The sequence below is a fragment of the Sciurus carolinensis genome, chromosome 7 (genome assembly GCF_902686445.1).
Source record: "Sciurus carolinensis chromosome 7, mSciCar1.2, whole genome shotgun sequence".
Lineage (NCBI taxonomy): Eukaryota > Metazoa > Chordata > Mammalia > Rodentia > Sciuridae > Sciurus > Sciurus carolinensis.
Window position 1 is genome coordinate 122,823,153 of NC_062219.1, and position 15,377 is coordinate 122,838,529.

The 15,377-nt window shown below is 48.5% G+C and overlaps 3 protein-coding genes across 3 annotated transcripts; 1 reads left to right on the plus strand and 2 right to left on the minus strand.

Annotated features, from left to right (window-relative positions):
- The first annotated feature begins 2,193 nt into the window (after positions 1-2,193).
- Positions 2,194-6,311, plus strand: Ly6g5c (lymphocyte antigen 6 family member G5C). The gene is made up of 3 exons (XM_047557185.1): positions 2,194-2,308; positions 3,812-3,979; positions 6,053-6,311. The coding sequence occupies exons 1-3, from the start codon at positions 2,197-2,199 to the stop codon at positions 6,205-6,207; spliced, it is 435 nt and encodes a 144-aa protein (XP_047413141.1). The 5' UTR covers positions 2,194-2,196; the 3' UTR covers positions 6,208-6,311.
- Positions 6,312-8,907: 2,596 nt separating this feature from the next.
- Positions 8,908-11,204, minus strand: Ly6g5b (lymphocyte antigen 6 family member G5B). Its single transcript, XM_047558925.1, has 3 exons — positions 10,412-11,204; positions 10,167-10,295; positions 8,908-9,906 (listed from the first exon to the last, which is right to left on the minus strand). Exons 1-3 carry the CDS (start codon positions 10,467-10,469, stop codon positions 9,506-9,508), a joined length of 588 nt encoding a protein of 195 aa, XP_047414881.1. The 5' UTR covers positions 10,470-11,204; the 3' UTR covers positions 8,908-9,505.
- A 130-nt stretch (positions 11,205-11,334) lies between these two features.
- On the minus strand, positions 11,335-15,365 carry Csnk2b (casein kinase 2 beta). Its single transcript, XM_047558924.1, has 7 exons — positions 15,214-15,365; positions 14,551-14,633; positions 13,810-13,912; positions 13,111-13,226; positions 12,588-12,663; positions 12,256-12,445; positions 11,335-11,573 (listed from the first exon to the last, which is right to left on the minus strand). Exons 2-7 carry the CDS (start codon positions 14,620-14,622, stop codon positions 11,483-11,485), a joined length of 648 nt encoding a protein of 215 aa, XP_047414880.1. The 5' UTR covers positions 14,623-14,633; positions 15,214-15,365; the 3' UTR covers positions 11,335-11,482.
- Positions 15,366-15,377: the final 12 nt, after the last annotated feature.

Consider the following 15,377-nt stretch of genomic DNA (forward strand, 5'->3'; position numbering starts at 1 on the left):
CACCCTTACGGCCCCACCCTTCGTTTGCCTAGCCCGATTCCTCGAATAGTGGCCTTCGGTCCTTAGGCCCCGCCTCCTTGCTTGGGTCACTCGGCTGCCTGCCCCCAGGCGTCCCTTGTCCCGAGGGAGGGGCACTCCGCGTGGAAGTCTTCGTCCATTGCTGTCACCATAGCGACTGCTGCAATGCCCCACCTCCTTACCCTAGGAAAGCCTTGACGGAACTTGTCACCAAGGAAACGAACTCTCGCGGTGCTTAGTGTGAGCTAGTCTCGCCCTCAGTGTGCACAATACCCAGAGCAAAAAGGGCGGGATTGACTCAGACTACGCCCCCCGGAGAAAGCCTCCCCTCCCCCTACTACACACCCGCCTACCCCTCCCGAAAATCCTACCAGGGTCTTCGCTTATGGTCTGCCCAGAGCCTGCGGGCGTTGTAACCTTACTGCAAGTTCTCCCGTACTCTTAGGGATCGGGGAGCCCCACTTCAGCCTCGCTTAGCTCCTCGTTCTTGGTCTTTTAGGTGCGGTAATATTCGATAAAGGGGTTCTGAGGGCTCCGTAAAATTTTCCTCTGACTCGGCTTTGCCCTTTTCACTTCAAGAGGAGCTTCCGGCCCTCTGATTTTTTTTTTTTTTTTTTTTTTCTTATCAGTCCGTGAGCTCCCTCATTCAATAGACAGGTGGCAGGTGCTTCTTCTCCCCATTTCTTCGTTACTCTGACTTTTCTGTAATACAGTGTTGAAATTTCATTCATTCCAAGACTAGGGATTGGCGGGGGGCGCGCAGTAGCATGCGTTTTTCGCTAGTGTTTCTTCCTTCCCGTCCTTTCTGGGCGTGCGTTTCTCGTCGGTTTCTTCCCATCTTCCCCATTAACAGTTCAAGATCGCATGATTCTTGAATAGCCAAGGCCAGTAACCGGGAATCTGACTTCAGGGCCCCGCCCCGAACATCCAAAGGGAAAACTGGAGCAGGCGATGTTGTCCTGGACGCCGAGGCCCTCCCGTAGCCCAGTGTCCTTAAAAGTAAAATCCCTGAGTCTGTCTACCACTGATCTAGGGGGGTTGGGGAGCCCGGCAGGTCCAGCGAGGAGGGAATGGGCGGGGCGCCTGGGGCCGCGAACTCCAGAATCCTCCTGGAGGAATGGTGGTACTACAGCACCACCTTCCGGGGAAGCAGCTTCGTGCTTTGAATGTCCGCTGGCTCACCTTTGGGTCCCCACGCGCAGTTTTCGCTGGCTTGACGCAGAACAGAGAACTGTGCTTGGTCAGGGACCGCCCCCGCATCCTCCCGAGAGTTCTAAGGTGCAGTCAAGCGAGGAGAGAGAACGCATGGCGCGGGAACCTGTGGGCGCCGGAGATTAGACCCATTGACCCGCAACTGAGCTTGGGAGCGGGTGGAGTAAAAGGGGCTGTGGGGGAGAAGGTGCCCCGGAACCTCAAGGGGGCACCCGCCTGAGTATGGGGGTGGGGATCGTGTTCCTGATTCTCTGTGATCCAGATATCTTCACTTTTGGAAAGACATGAAAGTACCACTACTTCCCCATCTTGGAAATGATAATACCAGTCACCTCCTTATGCGAACCTATTCTCCTTCCTTCACCCCAACATTGATTCTGACACCAAATCTTTATAATCTTTTTCTAAATGTACTGTAGCTTAGGTTCATTCCTCTTCAGCGTCCCTTGCTCTCTTCGGCGAGACCAGGCCGCCCTCTTGTGATTGAACTCAGGAATAGCTCCCTATTCCATGTATTCTCCAATGTGTAAGACTAGCAATCTTTTATGAGAAATCTGATCGCGTTTCTCTGTTGAAATTCCTCTGGATAATGATTGCTACTGTCCAGGTCCTCCCAGCAGCACTCTGCCTCCTCCCACCATTGCATGTTGACTTGCCTCCCCAACTAGACTGTGCCTTGTGAGGGCAGGGGCTTTGTACACTGTTTATCTTCAACATCTGATGCAGTAAATCAATAAACGTCTCTGTTGAACGCATATAAATGTTTCCCCTCTATTCCTCTGTTTCGGGTCCCTGCCCCAAGCAGGATGTTAAGGTCTGGAATACCTGTGGGTGAGGACACTCTGACCTGGCTGTTCTGGCACTGATTTCCATCCCAAATGTGTTGCCTCTCTCCTTCCTCTTGGCCAAGCTCTTTTCCACCAATATAAGCCCAGAACAGAGTCCAGAGGGGCAATTGTGAATTTCATGGCAGGCCTTGCAGGGAGCCTGAGTCTGGGGCCTCTGGGCCTCCACAGCATCCCCCAATCCCTGTACAGCATCCTCTTAATAGTGATGGTCATGATGAGCTTGGTGTTTGGTAAGTGGCTCCAATGGGTCAGAAGGGTCTCCTGGCCTGCTGGATGGAGAGATCCATAAACCAAGTGTCTGGGCACATCCTTCCCAGGATGCTCAGGTAAACCCAGGCAGCAGGAAGGATGCAATAGACAGGTGTGGTGGGGAATTCCCAGGATCTGCCTAAGGACTGATATTGACCCTGAGGGAGATTTCTAGGAACTGCCTCATGTCTGTCTCACTCAATGGCAGTGATCTGAATAGAGATACTGAAGGAATCCTATCCAAATCTGAGGACAACAGAATAATGAGGGTTGGGAACGAAGTTTCCCAATGATGGAAGCAGAATCTACAGGGTAGAACAAGGTTAAATCCAGTTTGATAATCTTATTGGGCTGCAAAGCACCATCTATAGAGAAACAGGATTCAAACTGTTTGTTTAGTTTGTTTGTTTAGCCTCTGCCTCACAAAAGTGCTGGGTCTGGGGTTTCATTAATGTGTGGTTTGAGCTGAGGACCAGAGGAAGAGGGGGATATATATACATGTAGTTGGGGAAGGAGGGAGAGAATGGGTGTTTGAATGGACAAAGTTTAATATGAGCCTGTCCTGTGATAGAATTGCCAAAACGAAGCATGTGGCACAGGCTGCTTGAAGTACCCTGTCTGCATGAAGCAGAGTCTTCTGGCCTGTAATGCACTCTTGTTTTCACTTCTGAGCATTATGGATTAATAAAGCATGGTCAAGTGGTGCACAATGGTGCACACCTGTAATTCCAGAAGCTTGGGAGACCAAGGCAGGAGGATCCCAAGTTCAAAGCCAGCCTGAGCAAAGGCGAGATGCTAAGCAACTCAGTGAGACCCTGTCTCTAAATAAAATACAAAATAATAGGACTGGGATGTGGCTCAGTGGTTAAGTACAACTGAGTTCAAATCCTGGTACCCCCCCCCACCCCACAAAAAAGAAAGCATATCCATGTCAGGTGTGGTGGTGCACACCTGTATCTCAGTTACTCAGGATGCCAAGGCAGGAGAATTGCAAGTTCTAGGCCAGCCTGGGTAACTTAGTTAGATACTGTCTCAAAATAAAAAGCTTTTCTGCAATGTGTGAGCCTTGGGTTCAACCCCAGTATCACAAATAAAATAAAGCATATGTGGAAGATAGTTGTGGGGGCAGGGCATTGACAAACCAAATCGCAGAGAAAGAACTATCGTAACAGGGCTGTACAAAGCTGAAATGGGCTGCCTCAGCCTCACCTGTGAATTTGAGAGATACAGAGCATTGAGCAAATGTTAGCCCTTCAAATACATGTTGAATGAATGAATGAGTGATTTAATGAAGTCTCATCTTTAGAGATAAAAGAGGAGAGAACAAAGATTTTTAATAAGGACTAAACTTCTGCTATACTAAACTAAATGGATTTAAAGAATCAGTGATTTTATGGTTTTCTGAGGTGGGGAGGGGACAGTGGAATTGGCCAACCTGGAATCAGGTATGAGGGGTTTGGGGCCATTGCTTCTCTGTGTTCTAGGAAAGCTTGTTCCTGACAACCCGGGACCCCCTCAACCACCTCATCTCCCCAAATACCTGCGTTGCTATAGATGTCTCTTTGAAACCAAGGAGTTGGGATGCCTTCTGGGATCAGACATCTGCCTCACCCCAGCTGGCAGCAGCTGCATCACTCTGCATATAAAGAACAGTGAGCTGCCTTCTCGCACCATGGGCCCAGTCCTCTTAGCAGCTTCTTCCAGCCTCCTAAACAGTACCCCAAGTCTTGTTCCTATAGCCCTAGGACACTGTTCCATCACTTTCTTTCAGAGCCACTCCCTATCCCACTTCCACCAACTTCCCTCCCTCAGTTGACTGGCTCCTACCCTCGCTGGCACCCAACCTTGAAGGGGACCCTGGAGATCTCCAGAGGTATGGGCCTTTCCTCAAGTGTGCTGCTCCCCAGTGGATGGGTGCAGTTCCTATCAGTGTCACTCTACTGAAACTTTCACTGCTCTTCATAGTCATCTGAACTGTCTTACCTTATCCTCCCTGAAACTGAGTGATTTATGTTTACCAGGGTTTGGTCCTTAGCTGTCTTTCCACTGCATAGCTCTTCCTAGAGGACATTATCTGCTTCCTTGACTTCAGCCAGCAGCCACAGAGTACTTCCTCCTGGATCTGAATGTTACTCTAAACCACTTTCCTTGTGTCCTATTGTCCACTGGACAACTCCACCTCATTTTCAACTTGCTGAATTGACCACATTCTCTCCTTCCTCATGTCTGCTCTTCCACTTAGTCCCTTTCCTTTTTTTTTTTTTTTCTTTCTTTCTTATTACTATCATCATTAAAATTATTCAGGGATTGAACCCAAGAGTGCTTAACTACTGAGTCACATCTCTAGCCCCCCTTTTTTTTTTTTTTTTTTTTTTAATGTTGAGACAGGGTCTCACTAAATTGCTTAGCGCCTCCCTAAGTTGCTGAGGCTGGCTTTGAACTTGTGAGCCTCCTGCTTCAGCCTCCCAAGTCACTGGGATTATAGGTGTGTGCCAGTGAGCCCCGCTATTAATTTATCTTTTGAGATAGGATCTCTCTATGTTGCCCAATCTGGCCTCCAACTCCTGAAGCCTCCCAAGTGCTGGGATTACAGGTGCATTCCACCACACCTGACTTTCTCCTGCCTTTATTAAGTTAACAAACACACCACACATATACTGTGCCAGGTGCTGTTCCAAGTACTTAAAACCTTCTGAGGCAGTATTATTATACCCACTTTACAGATAAGGAAACAAAGGTGCATAAAGACAAAAAATCTTGCCTGAATCTGAGTCTGAAGTAGTGGCTCCAGATACGGTGTTCTTAACATCTGAAGCATGAAACTTCCTTCATTTACATCCTTTCGTTACATTTTTTTTTTCTTTTTTTAGCCATGCTGGGGATTGAACCCAGGGCCTCAAGAACGCTAGGTAACTGCTCTATGGCCAGCCTACATTCCCCAGTCCTCTTACTACTTTATCCTTTCTGCAATCTTCTGTGCACATTTCACTCAAAATATGCTGCATACTCTTTTATTCCCTTTCGTTTTTCTCACAGATAGTAGCATACCACAGTAAACACAAACACTGTTCTACACTTGCTTTATAAATTTGACAGTTATGAGGACTTAATGTGTCCATATCAGTTTGTAAACTGCTTTGTTGTTCTATCGAGGTATTCCACTGTACTCCATGGCAGTGGGTATATCAAAGCTGATTTATGCATCCCACTATTGATAGGCATCTAGGATACTTCTAATATTTTTCTCTCTCAAGCAGGGCAATAGTGAATATCCTTGTGCATGACTTTTTGGGACAGGGACACAAAGAATTTTCCCCCTTTAATACATACATAATAGCAAAGACATCATCATCCTATTTTCTTGCTTTTGATCTAGAAGATAAATGATAAACCTCCTCCTTTTTGCAAGTCACCCTCTAATATTTTCCTCCAGCCTTTTCCTACATGGGTCTGAAAGTGCTGGTTCTCCCCATTTTTCTCTACAGACCCCAACTTAGTCCTGGGCTTCCTCCAGCGTTAAATTTTCAAATGGTTCTTTTTTTCCAACCTTCCATGAGAAACCTCGGAGTTGTATGACTTGTGACTCATTGGGCACTCCACACTCCTACCCAATTCTAGAAGTCTTTTCTTTTGGCCCAGGGAAGTTTATTTGGGGGAAGGAAATGAGAGGATTTGGGCTCTTCACTGGAAATTCCTTGTCACTGGAGTTTGTGATCCCTCCACAGGCAGTGGTACTGACATCTTGGTGAGTGACTGCCGCAGCCGGGAACAGATGAGTGATTGTTCACATACTTATTCTTCTCCTGTGTCTGGCTTCTGGATATACTCTAAATGCTGCTTCCTGGAGTTCTGCAACGACCCTAAAAACAGAGTACCTTAACATTCATTCGAAGGACTACAGAGAACCTCGGGGTAAAACTGCCAGTTTCCTGCCACCCTTCTGATTTCTATCTGGGTTCAGCCAGGGCAACTTCCAGTCCCTTATCCCAGCCCCTCCCTGCCTTCCTAAAGTCACTACCCCAGACTGGACTTTCCTCCTCTTGGTTAATTCTCCTCTACTCCCACTCTGCCCGCAAGTCCCCTCTGCCCCCTCTCTTGCCCCAAGTCCCCAGGTGTTCCTTTGAAATAAATGGTTGGGCAAAGTGTTTGGTTTGTCTCTCTTCTGGTTGGAGGTAAAACTCCCTGAATGCCCCATCATGGGAACAGGAAAGGGGCATCCAGCTCTACTCCTGTCCGACTTCAGTATCTGATTCAGCTCTAGGCATAAAAATGTGAAAAAGAATAGAAGCCCTCCCTATGGTGAAGGCTAGATTAGTGGGCATGCTTAAAAGTTCTGTGAAACCACAGCAGTGTGGAGCTTGAGGGAGGTCCAGAGGGCTGTGATGGCAAGAAGGATGACTGCAAAAGGTCCAGGTCCAAGGAGGATGGGTGGATGAGAAGGGCACATCAGGCCCAACAGAGCCCTGGTCTATGATTCCCAGGCTGTGTCCCTCTTCAAGGACCTCAGCTAATTTCTCAATTTTGGGCCTTGGGTTCCTCAGCCTGAGGCTGTCTTCCAATTTGGCCTGCTAGAGCTTATAAACCTGGGCTTTTCTCTGTCTTACCTGAAGTTAGAGGTCCTGGGGGACAGGAAGCCCAGCAAGGTGTGGGAGCACAGAAGGCTTGTTTTTGTACCTTTAACTGCCTCATGACCTAAAAATTAACATTGGTGTCTGCCCCAATGTAGGCCGTTCAATAGGTAGATTTGCTGACCTGCAGCATGCTGAATAGGTAAGAGTATGTGGTATATGATGCCACTTCCATCAAGCAGAGACAAAACTTATCCAAGCTGCTTTTTTTTTTTTTTTTTTTTTTTTTTTTCACATTTTTATGCCTAGAGCTGAATCAGATACTGAAGTCGGACAGGAGTAGAGCTGGATGCCCCTTTCCTGTTCCCATGATGGGGCATTCAGGGAGTTTTACTCCTAACCCCTGAGGGTTAGGAGTGCATGGGAAGGGACATAAAAGCAGTATTGGGTGTGGTAAAGGTCTTTAAGCTGACTTGAGGGAAGGTTATACAGATGCATTCATGACAAAAACCTATCTTACGTTATGCACAAGCTTCTGTATGCATTGCCAGAAAGGCTTAAAAAAGTAGAATCAAAAGTTGCATGTGTGGCCAGGCACAGTGGTACACACCTGCGATCCCAGCAGCTCAGGAGGCTGAAGCAGGAAGATTGTGAGTTCAAAGCCAGCTTCAGCAAAAGCCAGGCGCTAAGCAATTCAGTGAGACCCTGTCTCTAAATAAAATTGGAATAGGGCTGGGGATGTGGTTCGGGGTCTAGTGTTCCCAAGTTCAATCCCGGTACCCTCCCCTCCATAAAAATTATATGAGCATTTGTCTATAAAGTGCCTTTTTTTTTGTACCAGGGATTGAACTCAGGGGCGCTTTTTAATATTTTATTTGGGCTCTCACTGAGTTGCTTAGGGCCTTGCTAAGTTGCTGGGGCTGACTTTGAACTCATGATCCTCCTGAGCCGCTGGGACTACATACGTGTGCTACTGCACCTGGCCTATGTGTATATATTTTTTAAAATTTTCACTTTTGGGTACTGGGGATTGACCCTCACCAAGTTGCTGAGGTTCTTGTTAATATGCTGAGGCTGGCCTCGAACTTGTGGTCCTTCTGCCTCAGTTTTCCAAATTGCTGGGATTACAGGTGTGTGCCAAGGTGCCTGGTTTAAAGTATAAATATATTTAAAGTTTAAATATATATATATATATTTTTTTGTGTGTGTGTGTGTGCTTGAGCATATCTACATGTACTCCTTCAACCACGAGGTTATCTTTCCTCCCTGACATGTAACTGAAATGAGGCTGGGAGAGACTAAACCAAGTGGCAGAGGAGCTGGGATTAGGCCTACCAGTCACAAAGCTGTACTGCTTGCAGAAAGTTTTCATAACCCCAGCACTGGGCTGCAAGCTTGGGAAAGGCAGATGCCTGTCTATACTTATGTGGGAATTGTGGTATTTAACACCAAGTCTGGCTCAGGGCAGTGACCAGTGTTTGTTGAATGTGTGAAGGCTAACTTGTGAGTATCCACTATTGCTTTCTGTATGCTTGCAATTTCAGAAACAAAATATTAAAGATCCAACTACTGCAGTCTCGTCAGTGCATACTTTGCACATCCCCCCCTCCACCTGAACCCCATAGAGGGGGCTTTTGGGTGTCACTACACTTTAAAACTAAGGACAGGAAGGAGCCCAGATCCCTCAGTGCCAAATGACTCTGAGATTTGGATCCTGAATCTTCCTAGTTTGAAGTTTCTTCTAGATTTTGCAGAATATGTTTAAAGTTGAGGAAAGCCACAATCCTCAGGCTTTGATCTTGGAGCAGAGGGTAGGAAAGGATGTGGGCCCTTTGGGGGAAGGCCAAAAAGCCACAAAGGCCATGCAAGAGTGGGTGAGGCTCTGCGATCCTGTTTGAATCCCACTTACTTTCTTTATTCTATCTACACCTGCCCACATCTTAACCTGACACCACAAATAATGTGACACAGATTTAGCCCAATCTGTTTATTGTGGAGGGAAATGGGGGATATAGAGCAAAGTAGGACAAACCCTCCCATTTCCTCTCACCAGCCACCAATGGACATGGGTATCAGTACTCAGTGAGGTGGAATGCGGCTGAGGAGGACAAACATTGTGAAAAAAAGGTCACAGGCAACAGGAAACTAGGACAGGAGAGGGGTAGAGATAATGAGGCAGGAACACTAGATTGTCATGTCAGAAAATCTTCACAGCATTCTACCCTTAGTCCTTTTTGCTGCTAGTTCAGTCTGGCACTAACTCTTAGAGATAGGCAAAAGACAGGGGATATAGTACCAGATCTGAGTGGATGTGGCAGGTGACCAGAATGAGAGGAGGGAAAGGTAAAACACTCAGATGATGGGAACCTCTGTGCCTTTCTCAGGTCAATCTGGGCAGAATCCACACTTGAGATTCTTTACTAGGAGAAAGAAAGGCAGCACCAGGGTTCCTGGGAGGAAATTAAACCAAAACTATACAGACACTGGAGGTCCAAAGGAGGGAATCCAAAGAGATCATAGGGTCAGAGGATGTAGTATTCTCTGAGGGTTCTACAAGATGCTGTGTTAAGGAAAGGCTCTGGAAGAGTGGAATCTTTGAAAGGGAAGGTGTCAGGGTCCAGCCTGGGGAAGAACCAGAAGTCCTGAACTGTTGAGGAACAAGTACATGTGGCGCAGGTCAGCAATGGACAAGCCCAGCTCGGCGGGCAGAGTGACCAGGGGGTCCTGGCCTTTAGGCTCCTTCCTAGCATCAAAGCTTGGCAGGGGCAATGAGAGGTTGAGGGCCTGGTAGAACTGGTAGATCTGGGAGTTGGACAGGGGCCAGATTATGGGCCTCTTGGGGGATTCAGGCAGGGAGCTCTGGAGCTGGGGGCTATACCAGGCGTTGCAGTAATCATACTGGCAGCACTGGGCCTCATACCAGTACTCTGAGGAGTAGGTGCTGTGTTTTTCTTGGCAGCGGTAGGAGTTGTACTGTCCACAGCCTCGGATAAGGAAGCGAACCTTGTTATCTAAAGGAGATGGGACAGCTATAATCCCCAATAATAGCCTCACACAGTCCCCAAACCTGGTTCCCCTGCCACTGACTCCCCAGTTCTCACCCAGGCCTGATTTCTATCCTGGGCACCTTCAGAAGAGGTCACCAGAACCCCTGCCCCTCCTTCCAAGATCTTGCTGTCTTCTACCTGTAGCCCAGGTCCCAGGCAGCTCTTGTATGAGAGACCAAACTGCAGCTGTCCCACCAGCAGTCCCCTCCTAGGACTTTACTCACTATTATAGATGGTGATCACCATGCATGGGGATAAGCCGTTGATGGTGCACTTCTCAGAGCCCGAAATGCATCCTACAGAAGGATCTTCTAAGAGGCACAAGTGGCAGATCCGGACCTGGGGAACAGGACCTGGGGATGCCAAAGGAATGATAGGAGCAGAGGCTAGGATCCCAAGCATCCAGAGCTCCAGCTCCACCTTTCCTAGACTGTTTCCCCCTTCTTCCCTGCCCCTGGGCCTCACTTACCCTTTCCCACTGTGAAGCCCACCATGACCAGCACGCCTACAAGCTTATAGGCCTTCATTATTGAATTCAGGAGAGAGGGGTGGTTCCTGCAGGATGCCTGAAACCCCAGGAAGGGATCTGATCTTGAACTGCAGGATAGTTTTGACAAGCAGACCGAGCAGGAGTGGTTATAGGTGTGGAGCTATATTCTTGCCTGGGGCAGGATTCCAGCTTAGGGGAGGAAGTTATTAACTTGGCAGGAGGCACGGCATGTCCTAAACCATAAAGTCTAGTTCCTGAGTGTGGGAGCAATGGCCCAGGCAGGGGCAATACCTGGTTACCACAGATCTTTGTCCAATTTTCCATCTTTATCCTACATGCCCCCACTTCCCTCAAGGGCCCAAGGATTGATTAGTGTCAGTCTCTGGCACCATCTGCTGTCTTCCCCACAAAATAGGGTCAGTTTCCACTGTGCTGGGAAGTATTCCTAGGCTAGGAACAAGTATTCCCCACCCTTCTGAGAATGTCCCACATACCCCAGCAGGGGGCACATGGACTACCACTGAGTAGCAGTTAGGGATCTCCTCTCTCCTCTCCACCCCTTACAGTTGTTTATTTTAGGATTACATTCCCTTTAAAACCAAAACTGAAAAATAATGTTGCTGGTTAAGTCCCTTATAAACAAACAGCCATGGCACTCAAAGAGAACAAATGTTCTTGTCTTTAAAACCTTATTGTCTCTCGTTTTTTTCCTTTTGACATTTTACTTCCCACACCCAATCTAGCTATTCTAATTTGCTCTATACTAAAAATATCAACCAAATCCACGGGTCACCCATGTGTGCTTGTCTTCAGCCTGGGGAGGGTGGGCTGGGCCATGAGGCCCCTGGGGTCCAGCACACCACCACCATCCCTTCCACAACCACAAGCACCAGCAGACTAACTCACAGCCTTTTCTTCCACTTTATTTCATATTCCCACCACAATAATGACTCCTTTAATTTAAACTAAAAACCAGAGGGTTCCTGAAAGGGTGGCAGCAAAGGAATGGAGGTGTTAAAGACTGAGTGAGGGACATGGTGGGGTAGGGAATCAGCGAATCGTCTTGACTGGGCTCTTGAAGTTGCTGGCGGCTTGGAGCTGCAGCTGGTAAGCCATCGGATGGATCTTGAAGCCGTAGAGCCTGGCCAGGGCAGAGGTCAGAGAGGCAGCAGGATTAGCCCAACCTTGGCCCTGCCTGCATTCCCACCTCCCTATCCCAGCTCCTCCATCAATGCTTGAGAACAGTGGTTCCCAAGCTTTGTTTATGAATATTTGGAAATATATCTTAAACATTCATTAAAACTTAAATTCCAGACCAGGTGTGGTGGTGCTCCCTATAGTTCCAGCTACTGGGGAGTTTTGAGGCCAGCTTGGGCAAGACTCAAAACAAAACATGGTATCACACTTTTGTAATCTCAGCCACCAAGAGGCAGGAGGACATAAGTTTGTGAGGCAAGCATGGGCACCTTAGAGAGAAGTTGCCTCAAAATTAAATTTAAAAAAGGGCTGGGGTGTAGTTCAGTGGTACAGTACTTGCCTAACATGTCCCAGGTTCTGGGTTCGATCCCCAGTACCATGTACAAAAAAACAAAAACAGAAAAAGAAAAGTACTATCAGCTAGGCATATGCTATTAGCATCCCTGGTTTGATAGACAAGGAAATTGAGGCACAGACAATCAAATAACTGCCCCAAAATCATTCAGCAGGAAGAAGCCCTGCTTTGGAAAAGCAGGCCTCAAGAAAGGGCTATCCCTGACCTCCCTTTTCTCACGGAATCCTGGGACTTTCCTTTGACCCTTGGTGATTCTGTCCCTGATCCCCACCTGGGCACAAACTGGTTGGCAGGTCGTTTGGGCCGGTATTCTGGATGCACCATGAAGAGCATGTGAGGGAAACCGGTGCCGAAGTAGGCGCCATCCGTGTGATGGTGCCTCGATGACTTGGGTGTGTACACATCCATGCACTTGGGGCAGTAGAGCTTCACCATGGCCTCGCCTGGGATGTCTGAAAGACCTGGGAGAGAGCCAGACTCTGCAGGCCAGGTACCCCCCAACACTGCCCAACCTCCCCACAAGACTCAGGCACCAACCTGCTGAGCCCCAACTTCTTGGAGGACTGACATACGGTGCCCTCCTCTCCCTTCTTCAACACTCACCGATGGGAAGCATTGGCTGGTTCTCACAGTACACACGGGGACAGTAGCCAAAGTCCCCCTGCTGGTACTTTTCCAACTGAGGTGAATAAAATGGAAGAGAGTTGGCAGGTAAGTGTGATGAGAAGAGGCAAGCCCTTCCTCAACCAACATCACTCTGTCCCTCCCACCTCCCACCTCTGACCAGAAGCCCTTTCTCTGGCCCAGATGGGCCCTTAGGCTCCTCTGCTGCCTTTCCTCCAGTTGGGCAGGCTGCAGAACATCAGTGCCATCTGCTATTTGTTCCCTAAGGAAGAGGCAATCTATAACAATCCTTGTCTAAGCTCTCTACTCCCTCCCTGAAAACAGTCCCTTCAGCACAACCCCCAGGGAGATTCAATCGCCAGGCCTAGGACCTGATTCTTCCCCTCTTCTCAGCTAAATTCCTTGACTGAGATGAAACCATTCCCAATGGTGACTTATTGCCAAAGGAATCTGTTTCCCTTGTTGCCTCAGAAGGAGTCAAGTGGGAGCAAAGAGGCCTCACCATCTGGGCAATGCCACGGTTGGTGAGGATGTAGCGGGCGTGGATCAATCCATACAGCATCTCAGCTGCCTGTTCAATCAGGTCACTCTGGTTGGGGTTGTCTTCCAGCTCTTCATCTGCAATGTGTGCCGGCCAGATGCAACTACTTGTTTTTCAGCTTTCCTAGATACCCATCCACCCCTAGGGATCACAGGCTACTCAGCTTGTCCAGTGCCCACAACTGAGCCCCACCCCATTCATCACCTGGCATCTGAACCAGAAAACTGGTCCTCTGACCTTTTCACCAACTCAAAGCAGCTCTGCTTTCTCTCCACACTTTTCAGTCCCTGCTCTCTTCTCCCTCCCTACACCCTTCTTAACACATAAACACAAAGATGTCAGTCAGTCTAGACTGAAAGGTACAAGGCAGGAAAAAGAGGTCATAAATGAGGAAACTGGCATAATGGAACAAACATGAGTTATAAATTCAGAGAGCATGGGAATCAGTGTTACCATCACATAATGAGGCAAGTCAGATAGGGGATCAAAATAAAGCAGGGAATTTGGGGTTAGGGGAAGTAGAGAACCAAAAGGAAATTTAAAAGCTCAAGAAATTGATAGGGATTAGAAGAGAAAAGAAGACACATGTATGCGTGCGTGCGTGCGCGCGCGCGCACACACACACACACACACACACACACAACCCTGAAGATGCCTCACCAGGCTCCAGGTCCAAGATCATGTCTAGAGCTTGTCGATAGTGAGGCACCTGCTCATTGAGTCCAGTAAGATTAAATTTGTCCTGGATATAGTCTTCATCCACCTGTCAGAATACAGAAGTCAAGAGAGAGCCTGTGTCAGAATGCCCAGCTTTGACTTGGGTAAACTGAACCTGTTCCCCTAGTTCCTCACTCCCAACCTGACAGAAGTACTTGAGTATCTCCTGCCAGTTTACATTCAGCCTCTCACAAAAGCGCTGGCTTTTCTAAGGATGAGCAGGTACAGCACTCTTCTTATAGAGACTTTCCTTTCAAGATCACTATTTCTTCTTCTACCCCTCATCTCTAGGAACAAGTTTTTTCCTCTACTTAGAGACATCTGGCTCTGTGATGACAATGGAGACTGAACTACTTGGTGTCTGAAGGTTGTTAAACCCCTTACATTAACACACAGCCTTGTACATTACAAAGACCTTAACATGCAGCACTCAGACTTCTTAACAGCTACCAAAGATAGACACTACCAATATACCATCTTAGTAATAAGATAAATTAACCAATCCAATGTTATACTGCTACAGGATGGCAGGTCCCCAGTCACGCCTCTTCTTCACAGGTTAGTGGAGAACTACTGGTAAGACCTTTCCTTGACCAGAAGGAGTGCACATAGATGCATCTAAGAAGTGTGTAGAAGCTGAAGGACGTGTGGAGTTGGCAATTAGGGAGGCTGAAAAGAACTCACTTCACAGAAGAATTCATTGCCACGGAGCCCACAGAACCAGGAAATCCAGGACACCTCCTCTGAGCTACTCATCTTCACGTCAGCTGGAAAATAAAGTCTATGTAAGCCCAAGCTCTCCCTGTCTGCCTCTGGTATCCTCCCTCCTCCCACACTCCGACACAGAAGAATTTGGGGCCACCCTTTCGCAAAGGATCCCAGGTCCTGAAGCAACCCTCTCCCGCCTCTCTTATTTACACGTCTGCCTCTTTTCGGCGAGGTGGGAAATTCTCTTAAGTACCACCACTTGTGAGAAACCGCAGGTACTGACCCACCTGCCCTATCCACTCTGACACTCCCTGACCTCTCCCCTTTGTGTCAGCTTCAGTAGGGCCCTCGGCTTGGGCTCCCTACCACCGCAGGTGTCTGCATGTCCTCAGCGTCTTTCCCAAGGGTTCTGAAGTTTATCCTTCCTAAGGGCCGGATCCCATCTTTTCTCACAGGCTAAGAATGGCCGTCAGGTCCCTTTTACCGGAGTACCCACATAACACCGCCGGCCCTCGGGCCACCCTCCCTCTTCGGTGCTGGACCGGGTAACTTCCTTCCTCGCCCCCACACCAAGGCGCAAAGACCCCATGTGCCGCGCCCAGGGACAGGGGACTAGCACGGCGACGACCTCAGACTCACCTCCTGGTCGGGGAACGGGACCGGGGTGGGGGAGGGGGTTGCTGCTTCTAAGGAACGGCGGCGACCGCTACAGCGCAGGCCGCGGACCCGACCGCGGCAAGCGAAGTGGGGGGGTGGGGTGGGGGGGGAGAGTGGAAATGGGAGGTTGTGGAAGAGGGCAACGC